We start from the raw sequence: 19146 nt of genomic DNA, 5'->3' as shown, positions 1-19146 counted from the left end.
GCCTGCCTCAATGGGTCCTACAGATTCTGGAGACTCTTTATACTCTACCATTAAACCAACCTTGTATATCCATGGACTTGGAGGAAGTAATATTGAGGTACTGGCACAAGTACCATAACTAGAAGATATCAGACCTTACAGCAAAATCATTTTAAGGAATAAGACATTGCTTATGAAACTGTACCATTGGACCTAAATCTTCTGGACCCTGCAGCAGATGTAGGATCTGCTTCCTCAATAGTAACACCCCTGATAGATACACCAGATCCAAACCCCAAAACACAGACATTGGGGATTCATTGCACCATTACACTTACCCATAACAACCAATCAGTTCTTTGCTTTTTTTTCTGTGTACTAATATGGAAAAAAAGAATCATTCTAAAACATCTGCTCTATGCAGGAAGGCTAAGTTAGGCCAGCCCTCTCTATAAACACAAACTAGTCCAATCATTATAATTAATGTAAGCGTTTTTCAAAAGTTTCTATGAATGTGTTACTTGCTGAACTTGCAAATACAGCCTTGCCTTAGTTGTCTCTAGAACTGAAAAGATAGGGTATTGTCTTGCTTTCAAGGGGCACTACAGAATTTTGGTCTGAAAAGCACCAGTACTGGCACCATAAGGCATTGCCCATTTAGCTCAATTGTATGTTTCATCCAGCTGAAAGTGCCAAGCTGAAAAGAGATGTGCCACCAGCCTCAATATGTTTTCATAGATAATATATCTCCAAGGAGGAAGGAAGGATTATTAAAAAAAACATGTTGTTTCGGATTGAGTGGCTGCAGAAGTTCCTTATAAGAAAACAGAGGAGGCAAGATCACATCACAGCAAGAAATCAGCAGGAGTCATCATGAGACCATTCAGTGTATTAATGTTTATAACAATCGGTAAGTATCTCTTCTCTTTGCCTATATGCTGCCTACAGTATGCTGACTTACATCTTCCAGCAGCCGCATGAAAGTATCCACATTAAAATGGCAGGAATTATGGTTTCAAGAAGCAATGATTCAATGCAAATGCCATTTTTAGCTGTTTATGGAGTGTGGGAGGAAACCAGAGTCCTCAGAGGAAACCAACGCGGACACAGAGGGAACATATAAGCTTCTTGCATAGAGTTTCTAGGTTTTATTCAAACTCAAGTCAGAAGTGTTGATCACTGAGTATTCTTTACTGAATACGGTAGCAAAGACAGATTTTGGTTTAGTTATGTCTGTCTATGTAGTGCTCTTAATGTACACTGGGCTTCATTCAGTATTTAGTTTTGGCGCAAGCCAGCACCTCCCTTAAGATGGAATAGTCAAAGAACTAAAGTACAAGGTAAGAAATGCTGTATTGTATAAAATGGGCTGATCTTACTGTACCAGCCCAGAGTTTCAGCAGCCTTGTACCAGTAATGATCTATGGCTTAAGTGTTGGACTGGGCTACCGGCGTATGGGACAAAACCCAGTGAGCCCTGGTCCTCTTGGGCACGACTGTCCCACTGGTGGTGCTTTGGTAGAGCACTTGGGGGCCAGAATGCATCTGGTGATAATCTGCTTGGGGTAATTATCTGTGCTGCTGTGGAAGTGGTAATCATCTGGGGCAGCTGGCCTTTATCCGGGGGAGGTAGGGTGCAACCAGTGTGGTGGTCTGCCCTTTGCTTCCTAATGTTCTCACCCATAAGAAAAAGAAAAAGGAGAAGAAAAAGAAAAAGGAGAAGAAAAAGAAGAGAAGAAAAAGTAGAATAAAAAATCTAAGGCTGGTGACATACACTAAGATTCCTGGGAGATTATTTCCCCAGCAACAAATCTCCTCCTCTTCGGGCAACTAATCTCCCCCTGAAAAGCCTTGCTGCCGGCCAGAATGTAAATCGCCGATGGGATGGCACTCGGAGCACTTTGTTTTCCAAAGTCGCAGAAGATTCTGAGGCAACTTCGGAAAACAAATCGATCCGAGTGCCACCCCGCAGGCAATTTACATTCTAGTCAGCAGGAAGGCTTTTCTGGAAAATTAGTCACCCGAAGAAGAGGATGGGTGACTAATCTCCCCAGAATGTTAGCCACCACCCTAAACCCACAATTCAATCAATAGAAAAAGTGGTCTTAGAAATCTCCCCTGTAAAATAAGGGACCCGGGATGCCTCCACTGTAGTGGGAAAAAAATCAGATAGCCACACACAAAGTGCAGGATTGCCACTGCAAATATGTGCTTGAAATTATTTTAGCAGCGGAAATTTTTAAGACTAAATCAACCAAAATATTTATGAAATTGTGATATATTAATTGTGATATCAATGATCAATTGTGATATATTAATTGTGATATCAATGATCAGTTCATGCATAATTCATTGTATAAAATTTGGTTTGATCTGTGATAGTTATTAAAAAAAGTATATAAAAAGTAAAGTAATTGAGAAAAGGTAATCATAGGGGGGGGGGGGAGGATGATGTATTATCCTAGCCAATTCCCTCTGGAGTTGCATCAAGAGGTGCATATTTATTAATGTGAATCTAGTGCCAACCACAATCTATTAGAGGGAAATATCACCAATCTCTGTTCCCTTTTCTATGGGATTTTTAAGGATGTATTCATCAGAGTCCTTTGATAACTATGCCACTAAACTGCTATACAAGTGAATGGAGATCTGTGAAATTTCCCTCTAGCTGACTGTGGTTAGCTCTTTTCTTAAAGGATTCTGTTTTGATTTTTCTGATGTATTTTTTTTCTAGATTACACTGTTTATACAGTAAATAATTCTCTACAATATAAAATTTCATTCCTGAACCAGCAAATGTATTTATTTAGTTGTAATATTGGTGTATAGGCGCCATATCGGGTCATTTTGCCTCGTCATGTGCTTTCAGAAAGAGCTAGCACTTTAGTATGGAACTGCTTTCTGAAAGGCTGTTGTTTCTCCGACTCAATGTAACTGAATGTGTCTCAGTGGGACCTGGATTTTACTATTGAGTGTTGTTTTTAAGTCTACCGGTTAGCTGCTATCTTATGTCTGGGAGCTGTTATCTGGTTACCTTCCAGTTGTTCTGTTGTTTGGCTGCTGGGGGGGAAAGAGAGGGGGTGATATCACTCCAACTTGCAGTACAGCAGTAAAGAGTGACTGAAGTGTATCAGAACACAAGTCACATGACTTGGGGCAGCTGTGAAACTGACAATAAGTCTAGTCCCATGTCAGATTTCAAAATTAAATATAAAATAATCTGTTTGCTCTTTTGAGAATCAGATTTCAGTGCAGAATTCTGCTGGAGTAGCACTATTAACGGATGTGTTTTGAAAAACAAATGTTTTCCCATGTCAGAACTGTAGCTACAACAATTACTTCTCCATTTGTCTTTCTAGTGAGAAGGACTAATTGTTCTAAAAGGACCTGAAAACTCTAGGGCATAATATAGTGCTCGGCAGTGGGAATTAGTTGCTTTAGATCAGTATCTTATTGTAGTATTGTGTCCCATTTCCAGTCAGATAACTGCACTCACACAAAGTATAAAAGACTGCCCTATAGACTTTAATAACAGTGGAATCGCCTATTACCATTACCAAAGCCTGTCCTCACACTTGCATTTGGTCACTACGCTGGCAGTTGACTTCCCCACTCGGCCGAATCCAAATCTGGCTGAAAAAGACCGAATCCTGGATTCGGTGCATCTCTAGTTTTAACAGGTATGGATGCTTTAATAAAAAGTGAATTAGTGTTTCATGTTCAATTTGGAAAGGACCCTAATTATGCAGTTTTTTATATCTGGGTGACAGGTCCCCTTTAAGGCAACATTCATCTGAGGCCCACTAGCTGCATGCAACTAACACATGCTTTCCGATGCATTTTAAGAGATCAGCAAGAATACATTAATAATGTAGACTTGCTATGCAAATAACCAGAGAGGATGTCTATAGCACTAGTTCCTTATATAAAAAGCAGAGACCTTGAATAAATGACTTTATTTCTAAATGTATGATATAGGCTGGCAACTGTTTTTTGGCACTGTCCCAAAATATAAAATCGGACTTTTAAAAAAATCACAAATTTTTTGGAATTTATTAAACCCCGAGGATGGAAAAGTCCAAATCTGAAAATCCAGCATCTCAGACCTGTCGAGGTTGCATATAAGTCAATGGGAGAAGTCCCAATGATTTTTTGATGTGCGGTGGGTTTTTGGCAATACCCCAAAGATTTTGGGCAAAATTCGGGTGAAAAATCCGAAATATCGCGAAAATCTGATTTTTTCCCGCAAACAAAATTTTTGGGAAAGTGTATTAATAAATAAGCCCAAAAAACCCAAGCGGATTTGGTCTGAGTTTTTTTCAGAAAATATTGAGATAAATTCGGACTTTGATAAATAACCCCCAGGGGTGCTTCGCCTCAGGCGGCAGCACCCCACTAGGTACCAGGGGCGGCAAAAATGCTGCTCCCGGTACTTTAAGAGCGAATTTCCGGGGGAGGGGGGCAGCAGCAACCTCAGGCGGCGGAGGGGCCAGGATCGCCCCTGCACCCCCTTAGTGTCTGGCGTACGAGGGATAATATTAAGCTTGGCATTCAGTGTCTGGTTAGATGGATTAGCACTTTAAAACTGTATCAAGTTATCACATAAACTGAATGTCTGTAGAACAGGGGTCCCCAGTCTTTTTTACCCGTGAGTCACATTTAATTATAAAAACAGTTGAGAGGCAATGAACAAGTTCCTGGGGTGTGTCAAATACGGGCAGTGATTGGTATATGTGGTATCCCCTTGTGGACTGGCAGCCTGCAGAAGGCTCTAGTTGGAAGTCTTTATGCCTCCAAAACTTACCTCCAATGAAGGAATTAAAAAATGAGCACCTGGTTTGAGGCCACTGTGAGCAACATCCAAGGGATTGATGAGCAACATGTAGGTTGTGAGCTGCTGCTTGGGTTTCACTGCTGTAGGCTATGTAAAGAACTGAGATGGCTTGGACAGGGGAGCAGAAGTCACGCGATGGTCAATATTTTAACAGTAATACCTTTTCATAAAATTAATTTCCAAATGGTAAATTTCAGTTGTTGGCAATTGTTGGTGTGCAGAACCTACAGATTCAGGTTAGATCATAACCATGCTTGGAGTAAGCGTGTTCAATAAGCATGAGACAGACACTGTATGAGTAGGAGCTTGTTGTTGTTACTTGTTTTTGTATAGAAAATATTTCATAGAGATATTCCCTGGATTTGGTTACAGAAAATTATATTTTTCAGGTCTCCTGTTGATCACGAGACACCCAGCAATAAGTGGTGAGTATAATTTAAAAATTAGTTAATATAAGCATTGTTTTCACTTTAAAATCAGTAAAATCATTAGTTCTGCTTTAATTAGCATGGGCTGCTTTCATTAATGCCCATGGCTAGGGATCGCAAGTGTAATTGATGTTTAGTATAACACAGACATCTTAATCTTTCTTTGAGATGGTGAAATTAACCTGCCAGGTCTCGTGTTCTGAATTTGCAGAGGAACTGCTATTGATATAAACATTCACCTATACTACAACTAAAGTGGGGGCTTAAATATTATTTTTCGCTAACTGAATTATTACTATTGTAGATATAAATGGATTATTAGTGTGCTTCTTCAGCCTAGCATTGTTTTACTGCTACATCTCAACCGTGCTGTTTTGGGCAGCATTTTTAGCCAATGAGAAGATCAGGATATCATATCAATAGTAGTAACCTTAATGGAGTTGGGGACCCATTGCAATATATAGACTGGGTTATTTATTGAATGAGATTAGCATTAAGGTGGAACACAACCAAAAACAACTATTTGTAAATTCTACAGATAATACCTCAAACAGGGCATGGAACACAGTGGCCTCTGTAGCTTAGCTTCTTCCATATAAACATTCCAAACCACCACTCATTCACCCTGTGCATGTTTATAGAGACTATAGGGGGCAGAGCCACCATTAGAAATCACGGGCCCCGTACAACAAAATTTCGGGGCCCCCTGGGCCCTGTCAACCCCGTCCCCCAAGGCCCAGACCAGATCCCGCCCACTCCACAGTTAAAAGACCACACAGACATCAGCGCTAAAAAAGTTATCCCCCACCCACACGCAAGTTATAAAAAGCCATTGGTGGTCAGGGCCTCCCTACAAGTTAAATAAAATAATTGGTGACCAGGGCCCCCCTATAAGTTAAAAAGAAATTGTGTCAGGGCCCCCATAAAAGATTTTGTAAAAAAAACATTACCGTTACAAGTAAAAAAAAATTGGGGCCCCGGAGAGTTTTTTTTTAAAAAAAACATTGGCGCCAGGGTCCCCCTTACAAGTGAAAAAAAGTTGGGACGCCAGAGAATATTTTTTAAAAAACATTGGCCCCAGAGAATATTTTTCAACATGGAGGGCAAACACAAGTATGCTGGAATTATGTGGGTAATGATTTGCATGGTGCTCCTGTGTTTATATATGATCCCTAATAATGTGGAGGTGACTTGAGCTCAGTTTCCTTTTCACTGCTAAAGCATTTGGACTTTTGTCACCTACAGCCCACCCCTAGCAACAGGAGCTTTAATTGGAACTATATCATTTACTCTTTACATAAAGGGGAAGTTGTAATGCAGAGATCACCATTTTAAAAACCGTTTATACTGTATATGGCTTCTGTTATTTTTATTGTTTTATATCTATTTGTCAATGTCACCCCTCTAACCTGAAATTAAAAATACAATGTGGTTGCCAGGACCCTGTAACTCGGAAAGCAACTACTAAAAGCTCTACCGTTAATTATTTAGTCCTGAACTGCAACCACTTCTTTATGGCTGGGGTAAGTCGCTCCCCAGCAAACAGACACCAGCCTGATTCCAAACTAGTAAGCCACAGAACTACATGTTAAAAAATCCAAAAAGCAAAAAAAAAATTAGGTAACAAGTTGAGGTTCATTGTCATTCCTGTTACATACGTTGGACATTGCCAACACAGAAAATATGAAAAATAAGAGCCCACTTACTAAATGTCTAATTTAACGGTTTTAGAACTTTTTGAATCCACGATTAAACTCTATTTCTCTAAAATCATGAATGTCTGTAAGATCCTGTAAAAGTACCTGGTGGTCCAGCAGGGCCGGGCAAGCCGACAAGCCTGTCCCTAGACAATGCACTGCTTAATCCCCATTAGTGATGTGCGGATTTCTCCCGTTTCGCTGAAAAATTTGGGAATTCCCAGTGAAATTCGAAAAATGGTGAAAGATTTGCGAAACTTGAATTTTGATGCCGGCGCTAAAGTCAATGTGGGACATTCACTAAGATTCATTATTGCGCCAGCTTCCACTTCGCCGCACTTCGCCAGGCGTATTTTCGCTAGCGCTACGCAAATTCACTAAAATCCTAAGTTGCGCTCAGGGGAAGCGTAAGGTAGCGAAGTTGCGCTAGCGTTAATTCGCCAAGCAAAGCGAAGTTACGCTAGCGATGGTTAATTTGCATACGGTGCCAAATTTAAGTTACAATGGAGGAATATGTAGCATCACTACACAAGCCTGGGAAACCTTCAAAACAGCAAATAAAATGTTTATTTTGCCCTACACATGTGCCCACTGTATAGTTAAGGTGCCATGAGTTAGGAAATGTAGGGCGGAAGGAGGGGAGCCCCAAAAAAAATTTCAATCTTTTTCAGCCTATCACCCATAAAAAATGAAAAAACGCCAGCGTTTTTTGGGACTTAGAAAATTTTTTAACTTTTTTTGAAGCAATCCCTATCTACTCTATTGCATTTCGCCTGGTCTGAGGTGGCGAAGGAATTCTGGCGTAAAAGGTAGCGTTCAGAATAATTTGCGCGTTAGTGAATTTGCGTAGTTACGTCCGTTGCGCAAATTCGCCAGGCGTAAGGGTGCGAAGTAACACTAGCGAATTTATGCCAGGGTCCGTTAGTGAATCGGCGAATTAACGAAAATGCGCTACGCTGGCGCATTCACGCTAGCGTTAGGCGCTTCGTTGTTTAGTGAATTTGCCCCAATGGGTGTCCGAATAGTGTTGATGCACAACAGTTTTACGCAAGAGACTTTTCCGACACACGTCCATTTTTTGGACGCCGGCGAATTTTCGACGATGAATTTTCACGGGGAACTCTGGTTCCCTTGCCTGCCCAGAATTTGAGCCTTGGTTCTTCCACTATAAGACCTGGTGGCATCCCAGTAGCGGAAGTCTCCTCCCGAAGGGAAAAGTGGCTATTATAGGCTGAAGCGTGGGCTGTGACCAGAATCTTGCCTCTTATTCTGGGTTTTGGGAAACTAGGGTTGACAGATCATAATTAGGAAAGTATGAATGGAAAAAAAATGCGAATCTCTCTAAAACCTCTAAAAATATAGATTTTTTTTGGCACAGTTGCTAGAGAACAAAAATCATAAAACCTCTAAAAGTCTGAATAGTTAAAACAAAGGTCCAATGGGATCAGCGCAGCTCCCATTGGCTTCTATGGCACCTCAATTACTTATCCTTGGGCAGTTTTTAACTTAATAAATCACAAATCATTGAGAAATTTAAAAAAGCTAATTTTTGGAGAAAAATCCAATTCATGAAAATAATAGTTCCTGTGAAGATATAGCAGCAGCCAGCCATGGTTAAGGAACGTGGACTCTACTTGGACCTCTTCAGACTTGTACAGTAAGTAGTCCACAAGTGAGGCTGGTTTCACAGTCTGAGAAACATTCATCTACATCGTGGTGAAAATCCACCCCCCTGTATACTTTTTAGTATCCCAGAAAAAAATCCAAAGGAAAATGAATATCTTAAAATTGTTATATATTACATATGCAATATTTTGTACATGTTTTATGAACTCTCTTTGTATTTGAAATGCAGAACGTCTTCCACAACCCACCTTATTCCTATACACAAATGATCCAGATGATGTGATTATGGAGGGCGACACAATCAGCATTTTCTGTGAAACCAAATACAGGAACGCCAAGAAGTTCTTTTTAACATGTCTCAGCACTAATGAGACAATAGAGCAGAAAGGATCACACTTTAGTCTCAGCCAAATCACCAGTGGAGCACATACGTGTAAATATTGTGACGGAGCTTCATGCTCAGAGCCCAGTGACCCTGAACACATCTATGTTCGAGGTAAGATTAAAATCAGGAAAGTAGGACACATAGATATGTTGCACCATATTTAAAGAACTATATATATATATATATATATATATATATATATATATTGCAGTATAATTTATCTGTGAGCCAAGAGACTGAGCTCAGAACTGGGGGAAGACAGTGTTTGAATTCTTGGAGGCCAACTTCTTGAGTCATGGTACTGATTCAATGACCCAGCAAGTAATTGTGCAGTTTGTCCCTGCAATGTTGGCAGGACGTGAGGACAGGTAAATATCAGAGGTATAAATGGTGGCTAATAATACATACAGCATAACTTGCCTGATGTGTCCCAGTCTAGATGAAATACACCCTTCATTTTTTTTTATCCAGGAAGCTTGGACAATAAATCCAATGGATAAAATCCTGTGAATGTATGTTTAAACTAGGGATGCACCGAATCCAGGATTCGGTTCATGATTCGGCCAGGATTCGGCCTTTTTCAGCAGGATTCGGCCGAATCCTTCTTCCCAGCCGAACTGAATCCTAATTGCAAATTAGGGGCGGGGAGGGAAATCACGTGACTTTTCGTCAAAACAAGGAAATAAAAAATGTTTTCCGCTTCCCACCCCTAATTTACATATGCAAATTAGGATTCGGTTCAGTATTCGGCCGAATCTTTCGCAAAGGATTCTGGGGTTCGACCGATTTCAAAATAGTGGATTCGGTGCATCCCTAGTTTAAACCACCTCCTCCTTCCGAAGGCTGTGTGTTGGAATAAGCTGCTCATCTTTGGAAAAATATCACAAATCTGGGAATTAACATTTCTGTTAATAAAGAACAATAAAATTATCTTTTGTGCAACCAAAAAGACATCCTCTAATCATGATCTGGCTTGCTTGCCTGCTTTCAAAATTTATTTTTTCTATCTCACTAATGTTTAAAAGAACTTCTGATAAAGAAAAAAATCTGATGTGTAATCTGACTGCCCCATGGGTTTCTTGTTTCTAGCATTCTTCCTTTTTTGGCCAATGATGATGGATCGGTTGCAGTGTAATCAGCGATTGGCTGTGACAGACAACCCTGGATAATTTCATTATAACATTGTTACATCCCTCTTAATTGTCCCATTTTCCTGCTGGACAATCCCGATTTTGACAGCTCAGCCCCCAGTACTGGGTTTCTTACTGAAATGTCCCAAGTTTCTCTTTAATCTCCTACACTGACTCGAAAAAAAGATACAAAGTTTCTGAAACTTAACTAAAATAAGAGACTTTTTGGCAGAGAGCCCAGAACATTGTCACTGCACTTTGATACATTTGTAACAATTTAAGATAAGAAAAGATACAACGGTAACTATTTAAGATAAGCCGGTCTCTTGGGAGAACTGAGATTTACATCTTAAAGTGCAATTTCAGCTTCATTAGCAAAGCCAGTGTCAGACTGGCCCGGCGGGACACTGGGAAAAAACTCGGTGGGCCCCAAACCTTAAAGGGATCCTGTCATCAGAAAAAAAGTTTTTTTCAAAATGCATCAGTTAATAGTGCTACTCCAGCAGAATTCTGCACTGAAATCCATTTCTCAAAAGAGCAAACAGATTTTTTTATATTCAATTTTGAAATCTGACATGGGGCTAGACATTTTGTCAATTTCCCAGCTGCCCCTGGTCATGTGACTTGTGCCTGCACAAGGAGAGAAATGCTTTCTGACAGGCTGCTGTTTTTCCTTCTCAATGTAACTGAATGTGTCTCAGTGGGACATGGGTTTTTACTATTGAGTGTTGTTCTTAGATCTACCAGGCAGCTGTTATCTTGTGTTAGGGAGCTGCTATCTGGTTACCTTCCCATTGTTCTTTTGTTTGGCTGCTGGGGGGGGAGGGAGGGGGTGATATCACTCCAACTTGCAGTACAGCAGTAAAGATTGAAGTTTATCAGAGCACAAGTCACATGACTTGGGGCAGCTGGGAAATTGACAATATGTCTAGCCCCATATCAGATTTCAAAATTGAATATAAAAAAATCTGTTTGCTCTTTTGAGAAATGGATTTCAGTGCAGAATTCTGCTGGATCAGCACTATTAACTGATCCATTTTGAAAAAAAAATTTTTTCCTATGACAGCATCCCTTTAATGGGCCAGTCCCCTCTCCTGATCTTTTGAAGCCACTGCGCAGCAACATCTGCGCATGCGCGAGGCACCTTTCATTCAGGAGCGCCATGACGCCCTTTATGCATGCGCCCTCGGCGTCACTGTAGGGGGGACAGTAGGTCCCGGTGGGCCCCGGGCTCCCCAGTCAGACCCTGAGCAAAGCTGTAATAACACATAAAACATGGCCCTAAAACTCTTAGAAATGTGTTCAAACTTTCATAACCTGACAAATTTTGTAAAATGGACATGGTAATTAGGGGGTGTGGCCATAAAATGGTCATGGTCAAAAAATGTTGCCGCACTACTCGCAGCTGATGTTTTTGTCCCTCTTTACGTTTTTCAAATGTTGGGAGGTACGTTGTGATTTTTAAGGCTTTAAGGCACACCTACAATGTCACTTGCAGGGTGCAAAAAAAAGAAAAAAAGGAAAAAGACAGCGATTGGAGGCAGTCCAATAGGGGCGTTCTATCTAATCACAGACTGAGCTCCAATCATAGACATAGAACTACACTCAGCAGCAGTTATATATTTAAATGTTTACATTTACTGCTTAAAGTGGACCTGTCACCCAGACACAAAAATCTGTATAATAAAAGTCCTTTTCAAATTAAACATGAAATTCAATTTCTTTTTTTTATTAAAGCATTCAAAGCTGTTGTAAGCTCATTTAAAAATCTCAGCTGTCAATCAAATATGGTCTGCCACTCCTCTATGCCCTGGGCATAAAGGCGGGGCAGACAATTACTTTCACTTTCCATTCAGCACTTCCTACATGTCACTGCTCTCCAGATATTCCCCAGTTCTCTTTACCATTTAAATGTGTAGCCAGGGCATGGGGATGGACATCGGGTCCCCCATTCTGGTGCACAAACAAAATTCTGAGATGATACAAGGCTTGTCTTAATAACAGTGTCCACAAAATGGCTGCTGCCTGCTTGCTATAATTTTAAAATGCCAGACTGAAGGAAGCAAGATTCAAATAATTTATATAGTGTAATTAAAGTTCATTTTGCTTGACTAATGTGATAAAATAGGATTTTGAATAATTTTTTTGGGTGACGGGTCCCCTTTAACTGTGTATATTCTTGACCTTACTGTGTTATTTCGCAGATGCATTGCCAGAGCCAATAATCTCTGTGACACCAAGCAAAATAGTCCACTTCGGAGACAGAATCACAATCACATGCAGTGCTCACTATGAGAATGTCATCTTTTCGCTCTACAAAGGCAATAAGTTGGTTAAGGAAGCCGCCGCCAGCACGAATACAACTTCCTATGAAATACAAAACATTGGAAGGGAAAATGCTGGTCAGTACATGTGCTGGTATAAGAAAACAACAAACAACCGTCTGATTCAGTCTCACCCGAGTGACCCCCTGATGATACGAATTAAAGGTAAAATTAGGGGGTTATTTATTAAAGTCCGAATGCTATAAACTCTATAAAAATTTGAGTTTTTTTACTATAAGATCCAAATTTTTATTGGTAAGAAAAACTCAAATTTTTCAAGGTTTTTTATACCCCAAGGCTGCAGAAAGTCCAAATCCGAAAGAACTTTCGAGGTCCTCTACAAGTTAATGTCAGATGTTCTATTTGCCCCATATTGTTCGAAAACCCAGCGCAGACAATAATATCTTCGAATTGCAAATTTACCTAGGGTCGAATATCGAGGGTTAATTAACCCTCGATATTCGACTGGCGAATTGAAATCCTGCGACTTCGAATATCGAAGTCGAAGGATTTAGCGCAATCCTTCGATCAAACGATTAAATCCTTCAAATCGAATGATTCCAAGGATTTTAATCCATCGATCGAAGATTATCCTTCGATCAGAAAAACCTTGGAAAGCCTATGGGGACCTTCCCCCTAGGCTAACATTGGCCTCGGTAGGTTTTAGGTGGCGAACTAGGGGGTCAAAGTTTTTTTTAAAGAGACAGTACTTCGACTATCGAATAGTCGAATAGTCGAGCGATTTTTAGTTCGAATCGTTCGATTCGAAGTCGAAGGTCGTAGTCGAAGGTCGAAGTAGCCAATTCGATGGTCGAAGTAGCCAAAAAAAACATTCGAAATTCGAACTATGTTTCCTCTATTTTCCTCTATTCCTTCACTTGAGCTAAGTGAATGGGCCCCTATGACTTGAAAAATTCAGTTTTTTTGCGCGACGGTAAAAAAAAGTTTTTCATGCAACAATCTAAAAAATCGTGGTATTTGTTGATCCGGTTTTTTGTGTTTTTTTTATGGATAAATAAGGGTAAATCATGGATTATAGTTTGGTCAGACTTTCTTAATTTAAAAAATTCTGATTTTGATAAATAACCCCCTTACTATATATCACTGCTATGGTAAAAGACTGTCATACCGCTATAAAGTCGCATTTCATTTACAGTACCTGCCACTTAGTGCTGACTGACACATCATTTGAATATATACAGGTAAGGGATCTATTATCCAGAAACCCAATTTCCAGAGAGCTCCGAATTAAGGGAAGACTAACTCCCATTGACTCTATTTTAATCAAATGCTTTTAATATGTATTTCCTTTTTCCTATATAATTAAGTCTTATTGGAAGCAAAAGAATCCTATTTGGTTTAAAGGGGACCCGTCACCCAAAAAAATTATTCAAAATCCTATTTTATCACATTAGTCAAGCAAAATGAACTTTAATTACACTATATAAATTATTTGAATCTTGCTTCCTTCAGTCTGGCATTTTAAAATTATAGCAAGCAGGCAGCAGCCATTTTGTGGACACTGTTATTAAGACAAGCCTTGTATCATCTCAGAATTTTGTTTGTGCACCAGAATGGGGGACCCGATGTCCATCCCCATGCCCTGGCTACACATTTAAATGGTAAAGAGAACTGGGGAATATCTGGAGAGCAGTGACATGTAGGAAGTGCTGAATGGAAAGTGAAAGTAATTGTCTGCCCCGCCTTTATGCCCAGGGCATAGAGGAGTGGCAGACCATATTTGATTGACAGCTGAGATTTTTAAATGAGCTTACAACAGCTTTGAATGCTTTAATAAAAAAAAGAAATTGAATTTCATGTTTAATTTGAAAAGGACTTTTATTATACAGATTTTTGTGTCTGGGTGACAGGTCCACTTTAATTAATGTTTACATTTGTTTTTAGAATACTTAAGTGATGGAGATCCAAATAACAGAAATAGCCCTTATCGAGAAACTGCCAGGTCCTGAGCATTCTGGATAACAGGTCCCGTACCTGTATAAAATGAATGGTCCTATTCATTAAATCAATGCAATCTGCAAGTCAGTTGTGCCTATTTTGATGCTGCTCAGACCACAAACTCATAAATCATAAAAATTTGTGTCCAAAATTCCGCTTTATTTCTGTTTGCAAATGACCCTAACTTTGGTTAAAGCAGCAACATTTTACAGAAAACAATTTATCTGATATACAGTAGTTGCTTATTACTTTCTGATCTTGTGCTGTGACGTTCTCCAGACCTGCCCAAACCTACAGTTTCCCTGGAGTTTCCTGAAGGCGACAGCGGAAGTGTCATTATTCACTGCGCGGCTCCCAGAACAGACAGTAGAATGTGGTTCCAGTTATTAAGGGAAAATAAAATAGTTGAACAGGAAAAAGAGGACACACAGGAAAACAAAGCGACATTCACAATCAAGGATCTCAATGAAAAATATAACTGCATTTACCGGATACGCATCGGCACTGACTTTGCCGACTCTAAATTAAGTGACGTCGTGTTCCTGGGTAAAGGTAAGTGTTATGGTGCTCCATTTGATTCCTTTACTAGTCAGTCAAAATCAGAAAGCTGTAGACCGCACCTCCATTAAAAACGTTTCTCCTTTATTGTTCACTATAAGAGAAATTACATAAGAACATGTAGACGCAACACTGCCTGATGCGTTTCGGACTCAACAAGTCCTTAATCATAGGCTAAATTATGTCCAATTCAAAAACATTTAAATACACAATGCCTATGGGGACCTCTGCAAGTTCTCTTACTTACTGTCACGGCCAGCACCCAATACCAGAACAAATGCCAAGGACCCTGGTCTCGGCTCGGCTTCACCAGTAGTTTGACCACCTTTGGGCTTCGGGAGGAGCCCTCAGCTTAATTGGGTGCCACCTGGACTTAACAAGGGGTACAAGGCGAGGAGTTCTGGCTGGCAAAGGGACACGACCGGATAGCAAGAGTCTTTGGGCAGAAGGTCAAGGACAAGGCGTCAGGTGGAAACGGAACAGACCGGATCAGGACAGGCAGATAACAGAATCGTCAGGCAGGCAAGGGGTCAAAACCAGATAATCGGACAGACTGGATAAGGCAGAAGGATGGTCAGACAGGCTGGGTAGAGGCAGGCGGATATCAGAATCGTCAAACAGGCAAGGGGTCAAACCGGGTGATCAAGCAAGGGGTTAAGCAGGAAGGCAGGAAGGCAGGCAAGGGTCAGGATACAGAATGCAGAGTAGTCAGGAACAGGCTGGGTCAAACACGGATAATCAGTCAGGATAGCAAATTCAGAAACAGGTAGCAAAAGCTCAGGAAACCACAGGATATGATCCTATAACGGGCACTGGCTACAGGTCTGACTGGGCCTTAAAAAGGGAACCAATTGGCGCCAAAACGTGCGCAATTTTGCGCCGTTGCGCGCTAGCGCAATCACCCCAGTGCGCCTGCGCCTTTAAGAGGCGCGCCCTAGTAATCCAAGATGGCGCCGGCAAGGGCAGGATAGGAGCGGCGCAGCGGGCGTCCACGCCAAGGACGCGGCATGGACCCCTCTGCCCACTAGACCACCAGGGTAAGTTTCTTACACTTACTTGTACTTGTTCTATGAGCTGTGACATTGTGCCTTTATATAGTCATGAAACCGTTTGGTGATTTCTAATATCCTCAGTGTTGGACTGGCCAACCGGGATACCAGGAAAACTCCCGGTGGGCCCAGGTGTCAGTTGGCCTCTTGCTTCTAATCATTTAGCCTATTTCATGGTCATTCCCTATTTCTTAGGCTTAATAATGGAAGAATAGAGTATAGTAAGCCGATATACTGTAAAAGACTAGGAGAATAAAGAGGTTAAGTGAGGAGAGGAGAAATAATAGTTCGGAAAGTGGGTCCATGGTCTAAGGTTTTCTGGTGGGCCCCTGGCATCCCAGTCCGACACTGAATATCCTTATATTTTGCAACAGGGGGAATATATTCCCTGTAGAAGACACAAGAGCTGTAATTATCCTGTAAACGATATCCTGATAATACACAAAAGCCATGAGTATCTTGTAAATGATATCCTTCTAAACGGCTCTTAGTGATGTCATCAGTTATAAACAGAGCTTAGTGATGTCATTTTTATCACATGACTAACTAAAACTTGTGTATTATATGGTAAATAAAGGACCCCTTCTTGGAAAATATTAGAAGTAACCTCGGAATTCCATGACCTGTATAAAAGCATGAGGCCGAATGGTCATGGAACTCCTCTGTGACTTATAATATCCTTATATTTTACAATAGGGTGTACCTTATTTACTATATAAAGGGAGCTCAGTGATGTCATCAGTTATAATTGGGGCTTGTGATGTCAAATGACTTGATGCCCTGATGCTGTAGCCCTAGTGGGCCCGGAGCCCCCCCTCCCCCAGTCTAACACGTGTGACTTGTGCCTAAAGAATCACATGCAGGCATCATTATTAAAATAAAATAAAATATATCCCTAAGTCCAGGGAAACCTTTGATTCCAGTCCTGCTTTGCTTTGCTTCCAGCATAACCTGATGGTCCTTTTATTTTAGGTGATCATACCACAGGCAACATCATCCGTTTAATTTTTGCCGCCGTCGTTCTTATTGCCACTGGCCTCATTCTCCGAAAACACTTGAGCGAAGACCAGAATCTCGAAGAACCTGCCCCCGACCTGCCCGCTGCTCGAGTCTTGCTTGTTAAAGAGTCAGTGGAAATGGAAATTCAGATGCAGCATGAACCTGCCAAGGAAAATGAATATAAATCAATATGAAACCCTTTAAAATCTTTATTTTCAACCTGTTAAACACAGTAGACCTCATTTATCGACACTTGCAATAACCTATAATCATTGCATTGCTTTCATTATTCTACTTGCAGGAGACTGATCAGTATTAGCACATGATATATATATATACCCTCATTAAACAGGCAGGGACACTGTGTTATTATAAGCGCTATCAATTATTATCCAACATAAATATTGCTTTCAAAGATTAAAAATAGGTAGGTCTCACTCATCTGCATCCTTCAGCTATAGACTCAGCTTCTGACCTAGAAGTGTATAGAGAAAAACTGCATAATGGCAATTATATATAGAAATGGGAGCTTCCATATTGCTTTAGTTGCCTGAAGCTTTTCCTATAGATTTGAGCAGAACTGAATCATATATGTCTAACCCCAGTGATCCCGTAGCACAGCTCCAGAACCCCAATATCCCACATTGTGTCTGGCCCCCTATGTTCATCTGAAGTAGATTGGGAAGGGATGAATTTGGTCTGTCTCTGATGGCACTTGGGTGTAGTATAACTGTACCGCTCTGTATAGGCAGTGTGTCTCGTGCAGGATACTTAAAGACAGAGTTAAAAGCATACATATCCAAATAGCCTTACATCTGCAAATATTCGTTGATACTGAGAGTAAATGCCTACTGTCTTATGGGTAGCACTGGTCAGTATTGCTGCAATGGGATCCTATGTTTGATTCCAGCCAGGGCACTAGATGTGGGGTCTTTGCAGGGACGGATTAATGCACAGGCTACTCTAGGCTATAGCCTATGGACCCATCTAGCTTTATTTAAATTTTTTATCCTATTATCTTTTCTTTTAATATATATATATATATATATATATATATATATATATATATATATATATTTTTTTTTTTTTTTTTTTTCATTGCTGGGTCCAATCAGGTGCACCTGCTGGGAGAAGAAGTCAAGCTAGGTGGTTGTGTGCTCATAGATCAAACCTGACCTGGCCTAGAGAACTCAGGTGCATACATACCTGGATCTGGACGCATTTGGACCCAGCATTAGCCTTGAAGTTGTGCCTGTGGATGTATTTTAGGGGAACATAAAGGAAAACTATACCCCCCAAACAATGTAGGTCTCAATAGAAAGATATTGCATAAAACAGCTCATATGTAAAACCCTGCTTCATGTAAATAAACCATTTTCATAATAATATACTTTTCTAGTAGTATGTGCCATTGGGTAATCATAAATAGAAAATTGCCATTTTAAAAAAATAAGGGCCGCCCCCTGGGATCGTAGGATTCACTGTACTCACAAACAAACCATACATGTTAGGTCACATGAGCCAATTAACAGACAGAGTTGTGTCTTTTGCTTCCTCACTTCTTCCTGTTACAGTTAGAGCTGCAGTATTTCTGGTCAGGTGATCTCTGAGGCAGCACACAGACCATCACAAAATGGTGGCTCAAGGCAAGAGATGTAAAAGGGCAAGATTTACTTAAATATATATTCCAGTTTGGTAAGATTCTTTAATATGCCACTTAATATGATATGAACTATCTGTTGCTTAAGTGTTCATTTTGGGGGTATAGTTTTCCTTTAATCTGCCACTGGGCATTTGTATGTTAATCCTGCATCTGAATGGGTTTCCTGTGGTATTTCGGGTTTCCTCCCACATACAAAAACTGTTATTGGCTCCTAAAAATCTGACCATAGTGTATGTGATAGGGGCCCTAGATCGTAAGATCCTCTGGGATTGATGTTAATGATCAACTCACATCTGTTGCCACTATAAGCAATATGTATTTCTACAAATAAAAAAATACTTATGCCAGATCTTTGTGGTGGGATAATTAATAATAGCTGACTTGATGGAATAAAAGGAGAAAAAAAACACTTCTCGCTTCTCCTTTCCTGGGCATGTTGTCTCTGCTCAGACATGGAAGAGTTCTGCTCATTCTGCTGGAGAAAATCAGAGCTCTACGAGGTGTTAAATTCTCCT

The 19146-nt window shown here is 40.4% G+C and overlaps 1 protein-coding gene across 1 annotated transcript; it reads left to right on the top strand.

Moving 5' to 3' along the window:
* The first annotated feature begins 818 nt into the window (after window positions 1-818).
* Window positions 819-17323, top strand: xilr2.S (Ig-like receptor 2 S homeolog). Its single transcript, NM_001127729.1, has 6 exons — window positions 819-889; window positions 5203-5238; window positions 8794-9060; window positions 12284-12568; window positions 14642-14914; window positions 16942-17323. The coding sequence occupies exons 1-6, from the start codon at window positions 853-855 to the stop codon at window positions 17160-17162; spliced, it is 1119 nt and encodes a 372-aa protein (NP_001121201.1). The 5' UTR covers window positions 819-852; the 3' UTR covers window positions 17163-17323.
* Window positions 17324-19146: the final 1823 nt, after the last annotated feature.

This window comes from Xenopus laevis, chromosome 7S, assembly GCF_017654675.1.
Source record: "Xenopus laevis strain J_2021 chromosome 7S, Xenopus_laevis_v10.1, whole genome shotgun sequence".
NCBI classification, from domain to species: Eukaryota; Metazoa; Chordata; class Amphibia; order Anura; family Pipidae; genus Xenopus; species Xenopus laevis.
Note: the sequence above shows the minus strand (reverse complement) of the source record. Positions and strands in the feature narration are given on the sequence as shown.

Excerpts from the sequence above, each read along its gene's own strand:
- xilr2.S (NM_001127729.1), top strand. The coding sequence starts at position 853 with ATGAGACCATTCAGTGTATTAATGTTTATAACAATCG. Across the intron at positions 890-5,202 it reads ATTAATGTTTATAACAATCG|GTCTCCTGTTGATCACGAGA; the intron begins GTAAGTATCTCT and ends TATATTTTTCAG. Across the intron at positions 9,061-12,283 it reads TGAACACATCTATGTTCGAG|ATGCATTGCCAGAGCCAATA; the intron begins GTAAGATTAAAA and ends GTTATTTCGCAG.